This window comes from Pteropus vampyrus, unplaced genomic scaffold (genome assembly GCF_000151845.1).
Source record: "Pteropus vampyrus isolate Shadow unplaced genomic scaffold, Pvam_2.0 Scaffold357, whole genome shotgun sequence".
Classification (NCBI taxonomy): domain Eukaryota; kingdom Metazoa; phylum Chordata; class Mammalia; order Chiroptera; family Pteropodidae; genus Pteropus; species Pteropus vampyrus.
The window spans coordinates 635,955-645,126 of NW_011889138.1; the positions used below are offsets into that span (position 1 = coordinate 635,955).

The 9,172-nt window shown below is 49.0% G+C and overlaps 1 protein-coding gene across 1 annotated transcript in view; it reads right to left on the reverse strand.

The window, feature by feature from the left end:
• Positions 1-7,652: 7,652 nt before the first annotated feature.
• SMIM17 (small integral membrane protein 17) overlaps positions 7,653-9,172 on the reverse strand; it is a 4,652-nt gene continuing 3,132 nt past the window's right edge. The window contains exon 2 of the mRNA XM_011379309.2: positions 7,653-7,763. Coding sequence (XP_011377611.2) covers positions 7,653-7,763 — 111 coding nt within the window. The remainder of the gene's footprint in view (positions 7,764-9,172) is intronic.

Here is a 9,172-nt window from a genome sequence, read left to right on the forward strand (position 1 = left end):
GCGAACTCTGCATTTGTTGCTGCTCAGCTGGGCCAGGGTGGAGCAGTGAACCTTTGCTACTTACATCCATTATTCCCCAAAACAAATGATCAATTCTAATGTTTTTAAGCCTAAATTGCGTTATACTGGACACATTCTTTTGCATCCTACCTTGTTTGCCAACACTGTATTTGAGGTTCTCAGCTGGTGCAGTTGCTGACAGTCATTCGTGTTTATGCTGTGAGACAGTCCAGTTTGCGAATGTACCCCGTTTAGCTGTCTGTTCCCTCGTTGATGGACAGTTGGATTGTTTCTAGTATTTGGCTGTTACAGACGATCTCAGACAAGCCTCCCGGCACACACATGCATTCACGTTCCAGAAAATGTAAGGACTGGGCCACTGGGGATGTGTCCTCAGCTTTCCTGGAAGGTGCCAGCATTCCATCCAGTACGTGCTCCCACCAGCAGTATACATACAGGGGATGTGGGGCTGCTTTTTCCCGTGTGTGTAGGGAGGACCGATTTTTCTACCAGAAAAAAAAAACATCCCCCTGGGAATATGAGTCAGCTCAGGCCACCAGAGCAAAATACTGAGCTGGGAGCTTAAACAACAGACATTTGTTCTTCATAGTTCCGGAGGCTGGCAGTCTGTAATCAGGTGCCACCAGGGCCAGTTCTAGTGAGAGCTCTCCTCCTGGGTTGCAGATGGCCATCGTTTTGCTGTGTCCTCACATGGTGGAGAGAGCGAGCTCTGGTTGCTTCCTCTTATGAGGACAGTGATCCCATTACAGGGGCTCTACACTCAGGACCTCACCTAACCCTGACCACCTCCCAAAGGCCCCATCTCTGAACACCATCACATAGGGGGTTCGGGTTTCCACATATGGATTTTGGGGGACACATTTCAGGCAGTAGCAATAGGTTATAAGCTAAAGATTCATTTTTCTGCAGGATATTTTTAAATTGTTTTCAGTTCCTTTTAAGTCAGTGATTCTCAACCAGGGTCAGTTTTGTCCCCACAGAGGGCACATGGCCATGTCTGCACACATTTTCGGTTGTCCCACCCAGGGGCGTATTTGGCTGGGGAGAGGGCAATGCACTGGCATCCAGTGTGTAGAGCCCAGGGATGCTGCTCAACATCCCGCTACTCACAGGATGGCCCCAGGACAGAATGATCTGATCAAAGCTGTCACCAGTGTGGAGGCAGGGACCTTAAGTTGGGCCCTTCCTAACCCAGAACAAATTACAAACCTTTTTTTTTTTTCTTTCAGATCCAGTACCCAGCTGTGAAATGGAGGCAGCAGCTTTGGAGTGGGGATGTCAGGACTCCTGGCTACCACCGCCCAGGGCTCAGAGTTGGGCGAAGCCTGGACACCTGAGGGTCAGTTCAAAGACCGGCAGGAAAAGCTAGAAAGCTTTGCGAAGCCAGAGGCCCACCAGCAGGACCCCACCTGGGAGCGTGGTGACCTCGATGGAGTCCTGGGAACCAGTCCTACGGTTACCCAGGTCACCCATGGGTCCTGGGGGCGCGCGGCATCCCAGGAAAGAGCCTAAAACAGAAGGATGCAGAGGCTGGGGGCCCCGGGAAGCCGTGGAAGTGCGAGGACTGTGGCGAGGCCTTCAGTTACTGCTCGGCTCTGCACTGGAGGGCGCACACCGGGGAGAAGCCGTTTGCTGCCCCGAGTAGGGCCGGGCCTTCTTCAGCCGGCGCGTGCACACGGGCGAGCGGTCGCACGCCCGCACCCAGCGCGGCATAGCCTTCAGCCAGAGCTCCTACATGGCGGCACACTGGCGAGCGGCCGCACGCGTGTTCCATCTGCGCCAAGCCCTTTGCGCGCCCTGCGCACCTGGCACAGCACCGGCGCGTGCACACGGGTGAGCGGCCTTTCGCCTGTGGCCAGTGCGCCAAGCCCTTCCGCGGCCTCGCGGCCCTGTTGGAGCACCAGCGCGTGCACATCGGCTAGCGGCCCTTCTGCGCGCAGTGCCCCAAAGCCTTCCCTTTCTCCTCGGCGCTGCTGCGCCACTGGCGCACGCACACGGCGGAGCGGCCCTACGCCTGCCGCCAGTGCGCCAAGGCCTTCACAAAGGGGCGCACCTGGCCCAGCACCGGCGCATGCACACCGGCGAGAAGCCCTACATGTGCACTGAGTGCGGTGGGCCCTTCAGCCAGAGCGCTTCGCTGGCCAAGCACCAGCGCATCCACACTGGCGAGAAGCCATTCACATGCACACAGTGTGGCAAGGCCTTCACGCAGGTGTCGCACCTGAGCCAGCACCGGCGCGTGCACACGGGCGAGCGGCCCTGCGCATGCGCTGACTGCGGCCGCGCCTTCAACAACCGCTCGCATCTGGCGCAGCACCACCTGGTGCACGCAGGCGCCAGGCCCTACAAGTGCCTGGAGTGCGGCGCCGCTTTCCGCCGCGTGTCCTCCCTCCTCGAGCACCAGAAGATCCACACCGGCGAGAAGCCCTTCCGGTGCGGAGGCTGCGGCAAGGCCTTCAGCTTCTCTGCCCTCATTCGGCATCAGAAGATGCACGCCAACAAGACGCCCCATGAGCGCGGTCCGTGCGGGAACACCTCTGCGCGGTTGCCACACCTCACCCGACCCCTGAGTTCGCACGGAGAGGAGAAACCTGTTAGTAGTCGTGGCCCTGCAGAAACCTCCGGGGACCAGCAACGTAAGAGCTGACGATCAACGGGCCTCCCGTACCAGGCACTGTGCTGAGCGCTTTCACGTTTGTCTCCAGCCTCACGGCACTGGAGGGCATACCCTTTCATCTCCCTGCTGCTCAAAAAGAAACTAGGGTTCAGAGAAAGTCACAGACTTGCCCAAGGTCACACAGGGAAGATGTCACAGGGCCAGGCCTGCACTCCACATCTGCTGGACTCCCCGCCACCTCCCTGATCCAAAATTATAAATGTGACCTACCAAAGTAGACCCAAAGAAGTATCTGTGAGTCTCAGGCTGGCCTTGTAATAGTTGATTTCATGATTGAGCCGGCATTTGTTCAATAAATTAAATTGGATAAAAGGTTCAGCCCCTTTGGTGAGGACCTGGGAGGAGAGAGAGTGTGCCTTTTTTACTTCTGGCACCTCCTGGACAGGCCTCTGCACACAATAGTTCCTCACAAAGTGCTGACTGAATGAATAGCTGTACATCCCAGCATCAGCCCTGGAGTCATTTAGGGTCAAGGACCACACAGTTGGTTCTTCCTGGTGCCCCAGACAGCACCCATCCCAGGTTTCAGCACACAGTAGGTCTTCAGGAAATAGAAATTAATAGGCCAGGTAAATGAATGAATAGTAGGTAACCATCCTTAGCACCAGCCCTGGATCCCCTCAGGGTCAGAGACCACACCCACACATTCTGGTTCCTGTGGCCCAAACTTTGTTGAGTCCAGGCCTTCACACATAGTAGGTCCTCAGGAAGTGCCAGGTGACTGAAGTTGTACATCCCAGATAAGCCCTGGAGTCATTCAGGGTCAGGAATGATACGGTTCTCCCCTCCCCATCCCCGCCCCCTCCCTGGTGCCCCAGACATCGCCCAGCTCAGGCCCCCACACTCAGTAGGTCCTCAGCAAATACTGAGTTGACTGAGTGAATAATTGAACACGTCCAGCTCCAGCCCTAGAGCTCTCAGCGTTGTGAACCACACAGTCTGGCTCCTCCCTCTGATCCAAATTTCGCCCAGCTCAGGCCTCAGCAAAGAGTAGGTGCTCAGGGAGTGTCGAGTGAATGGACAAATGAATGAAATAGAACCCTCGTCTACAGACTTGAGACTGAGTTCCATCGCCAAAAGAACGGGAAAAACGCATCCTCTGCAGCCCAGCTGACAGGTTGTGGGTGGGGCCGGAGTCGGTCCCTTAGCCTTTTTGCCTGGTCCTAGTGCGGGCGCAGGGGCTCTGGCGCCCTGGGAGAGCTCAGGCTCCAGGCTGTGCCCGCAGGCGCAGGGCTCCCACTCTGAGCTCTACCGCGCGTGGGTGGCATTTCTTGGGGCACTGCCTTGTGTGTTAGCTGATTACCGGGCTGTGACCTCCTGTCCCTGCAGCGGAGCAGGGACGGGAGGTGGGGCTGTGCGTGAGGAGAGCCTGCCCGGAGCCTCTTCTGCAGTAGGAGGGGCTGGGACCCTGGGGGAGGGGTTAGGAAAGTACGCGTTTCAGAGCATCTACAATCTAAGGGTTACAGGTAAGGTAAAGAGGAACAGGAATTGGCATTACGCGAACGCCACAGCGCTGGCTGCCTAAGCTACTCCCTGGTGACAGCGTGCAGCAGTCCCGTCGGCCCAGAAACGGCTCCCAGCAGGTGGTTTCGTGGTGAGAATTACAAGCCAGGGGCTATCTGGTAGCCGGGAGGGGTCCCGGTTTTTTCCTACGATTTTCAGATTTCTCCTAGTTGACGCATTTCCCGCTCCACTGTGCGTCGCAGACACTATAAGCAGATATTGTCCTGGGTCCAATATGGCCTGTTCCGGAAGAGGACAGAGCAGCGTCAAGCACGTAAGAGAGGGGGTCGGACGGGTGGGGTCACACAGGCTGATGCGGGTGTGGGGGAGTTCCTGGGAGGCACAGCGGAAGCCTGCAACTCCTCGCCCCCAACTCAGCCTTCCCAGGATACAGTTCCTCCAGGCAAAGCCACCAGAGGAGGACGAAAGACCAGGCTGTTAGGACTCCAGACGAGAACCGCATCAACCCATAATTGTCAGGTGGTGGGAGATGCTATTAGAGGATGGTGGTCAGTGGAGAGTGCTCTAAGAAGCAATGTTTGGGCTGGGGAAGAGCATTGCAAGCAGAAGGAACAGCCAGTGCAAACGTCCTAAGGAGGGCATGTGACGCGCTGGTGGGAAGAGCAATGAGGTCAGTGTGCTGGAGAGGAGAGAGAGGAGGGGGCAGCACAGGACAGCTCATGGGGGCTGTGCCGCCTTTGTGGGGACTGACTGGTAACGCTGAACTAGGGGGATTATGATGGCCTTCATTATGGTTTCATGGCATTTTTCCGGCTGTTGGGTGGAGAACAGATCGTCAGGGGTGTGGTGGATACTTCCACCATCAACAAGGTGACATTCCTAGCACATGATGAAGCCTAAACTAACGGCCACTGCTCACATGATTCCTATTAGCATCAGGATTATTTCCAGTCCCCACAAGTTTGATTAGGACTGTGGCACCATCTGAGCCCACCACAGCCCCCTCAGCCCCCTATGAGCCCGCTGGGCCTGGATGTCCAGGGTGGCCTCCCAGTGCACCCCCCGTTTCCACTTTGTCCTGCTGCAGTACATTCTCTGCCATTTTTCCCACAGCTCTGTCCTGCTTCTGGCCTTTGCAGCTGCTGTTCCCTCCCTTCGTCCCTGGTCCACCCCAGCAGAGCAGCTATGGGGGGTGAGGTGTGTGTGACAAGGATCTGCTTCAAGTTCCCCACTTTGCCACAGGGAAGAGGTGAGCATGGGACGGTGATAGCCATGCCCCTAGCTGTGTGGAGAAGGAGAAGGCGGTCACCTCCAAAAGGAAGCACAACTGGGAAGTCGACTGAGAGGAAAGGCCCTGGGAACCCGCTGTAAATTAAGCCAGTTTCATCCTGAACTTGGGCACAATGTGAATAACATCCCTGTGCTTAAGCTCATTCGAACTGAGCTTCTCTTATTTGCAACCAATAAAATCCTAAGGAATGTAATGATTGAGACTTATATGCTTTTAAGGGCCAATTGTGGCTCGTTGGATGCAATCAGCCCAAGAGAGGGAAGACCAGAGAGGACCCTATACTTGTCCCTGCCCTAACTCTACCAGAAGAGGCCATTGGAAGTCCTGTTAGAACAAAACGACACAAAGAGCCTAAACACAGACACACACACAGGAACTTAAAAAGATCAGGATGGTAATGCCAGTCTGTCACCCACTGTTAGACAAAGTAAAATTTAAGGCAAAGGATTAAATTGGTTAAAGACAATTATTTGATATTTGACAAAGGATTCACAATCAGGTTTTCACTAACATTTATTGAGTGTCTACTATATGCGTGGCACTGTATGTGGTGTTTACACATATTATTTAATTGGCAAAGACATAACAATGCTGTACTTATGATATGCTTCAAATGGCACAGGTGCTGAATACATAAAGCAAAGACTAAAAATATGCTGACAAACATAATCATACTAATAGATTTTCACATAATCGTATTGGTTTCTGACAGACAGGGTAGGCCAAAATTAAATAACACATGACTCTCAACAACACGATTGATAAGACTGAATCAATTAACAGACATGTAGAGTTTTGAATTCTACAGACAGAAAATACATATTTTTCTTAAACGTCCATGAAACATACAAATTTGGATATGTTCTAGGCCACAATAAAAGCTTTTTAAAAAGGTTTTGAAAGCAGATATATTATAGGCCACATTCTCTGTTCACAGTGCAGTAAATCAAGAAAAAAAAACCCTATATTTAGGTAAACCAAATCACTGAGTTTCAAAGCACTCTTTAGAAACACTATGATATATTTAGACAACAACATAAACAAGAACATGAATAATTAAACTGTAAGATGTGGTCAAGGCTATAACCAGAAGTACATTTACATTATTAAGTATAATATTCTAGCAAATAATTTTATAAAAAGAAAATATAAACAAATAAAGACAAGGAATAGAAACAATTAAAAAATAAACCAAACACATATTAAAGAGAAACAAATTACAAAGTAGAGAAATAATGGACATAAATAAATCCTAAAGCTGCTTCTTCAGAAAAATAATAATAAACTAGATACACCTTTGAAAAATCTGATGAGTAAGCCACAAACAGAAGTTTCTTCCAAAAGGAAGGGGATAGAACCAAAGAAAAATACAATTTTGTTTAATTATAAAATAATGTGATTTATTAAGCCAATCACCTGAAAAGCTCAATGGAAAGACGAATATTCTAGGGGATAAAAGAACACTATAAATCATAAAAATTAGTGAAGTAAAACGGATTTATAAACTGATAACATGGCAAGAAACTGAGAAAGCCATCCAAGAATTAGCTAAGACATCCCGCCTCCATAGCTCTAGGACCTGATCCTTTTACTGGAGAATTCTTTCTAAATGTCAAAGGATTGATATTTCTCAAGCTATAAAAAAATATTCAAAAGCATAGAAAATGAGAATAGTTCCTTCTGTGATGCAAGCTTAGCCAAGTTACCCAAACTTGGCAAGGACAGTACCCATCTTATGTATGAAGACAGAGGCAAGAATCATATAGAAAATATCTAGAAACAGAATTCAGCTTCTGAAAAGACAGGTACTCCACAAGCCTATGAAGACAAAGATAATTTGACATTAAGAAATCTATTAGATTTCATCAAGCCTAAGATACACTTTTTTTTTTTTTACCTTCTCTGAAGTCACAATGTGTTTCCTGGTTGGTGGCATCTTACAATTAAGTGGCATTTCTTTCTTTCTCAGTGGTATGCAAAATATTACATTTTACAGTTGATGATGTCTTAATTTCAATACAATACAGTTAATGTAAAACCTCACACCAAAAGGTGAAATACAACAACAAAATAATAATAATCTCTATGGGCATTGAAAAGGCATTTGATAATATTCGACACCCATTCCTGGTGTTTAGCCAGGACCCTATGTTAAGGGAACACAAGGAGTCCCTTTTGGAACAAGGGCCACCACTGGAGTTAAATGTAAACCATCATAGGCATCCCTGTCAAAACCAGGAACAAGAAAAGCACACAGAGGATTAAGAGTATAGTTGTTTGTTGTGGGGCTTTTGGCCATTCCACAAAGCCCTAGAACAGAGGAGAAAAAAAAGGTATGAATATCGAAAGGGAGGAGCCAGCACTGTTACCTGCAGGAAGATGGGATTACACGACTGGCACATCAACTGAGAAGCCATTTGAATTAAAAACTGTACAATGACATGACTAGATAGATGATAAAGTATGTAATATCCTTATTCTCTAGCAGAGGAATTATCAGAACAATGGTACATGTGATGAAAATTTCAGAGTGATTTGTAAAGTTTGCCCATTATAAACACCATCTCTGCTCTAATGACTCTCAAATGTGTGCGTGTGTGTGTTGATTAACCGCCTTCTGGATTCCCAACTTATAAGTCTCACTGTCTCCTTGCCATCTCCACTTAGATGTCTAATGGGCATGTTAAACTTGTCATATCCCAAATATCCCCAAATCTTTCCCCTGTGCCCCCAAAAGCTCCCATGCTGTTTTCCTGCACCTTCTCCTTCAGGCTTCTCCAGACATCCACCTGTGATACCCTTGACATTCCTTTCTCTCACCACCCACATCTGTGGAATGAATGAATGCTCTCCTCCCAGCCCACTTCTCACCCACATCTCCCACTGCTCTGCCCTAAGTCCAATGTTCCCCCAAAGGCATGCTCCGTCATGCCGCCATGTCATTGCACATGTTGTTCCCTCCTCTGCTCTGTCTGAGAAATTTTCACTCATCTCCCAAACCCCAGGTGTGCTGTCTCCTGCTGTCTAGGACATTCTAGAACAAGCCTCCCGGCCACAGAGTTAACATCTTCTCTGAGCCACCCCACTGTGACCAGCACTTGCTTCTGCACCACCCTAGCTTGCCTCCCTCCCCATGCTGTGAGTCAATATATCTTTTTTCTGGCTTAAACTAATCTGAGCTGGATTTCAGACATATGATTGGGAGATGGGATCATCATGTGCTGCTTAGGGTACTTATGATGTGATTTTTCTAATAAGATAAATGTTTAAATAAAAGAATTACGATTATTATTTCACATATTAATGTCTTATGCCCCACCAAAGGAAACATGTTAAAAAAAATGTTTAAATAAAAGAATTACGATTATTATTTCACATATTAATGTCTTATGCCCCACCAAAGGAAACAATACAAAGGAATGTGCTTGATAAGTCTGTTTGGTTTCACTCGCAGGATCTGGATTAAAACCTAGTAGTTGATTAGTGGATGGATGGATGGATGGATGGATGGATGGATGGATGGATGGATGGATGAGTGGGTAGAAGAATGAATAGTGGATGGATAGATCAGTGGATGGGCTGGTAGATGGATGGATGAATGGGTGAGTGGATATATGGGTGGTTGAATAGTGGCCAAGTCCCTACCATGACCAACAAGCAGCTGATGGATAAATGGGTGTGTGGATAAATAAGTGCATAGATAAATGGGTAGGTTGAAT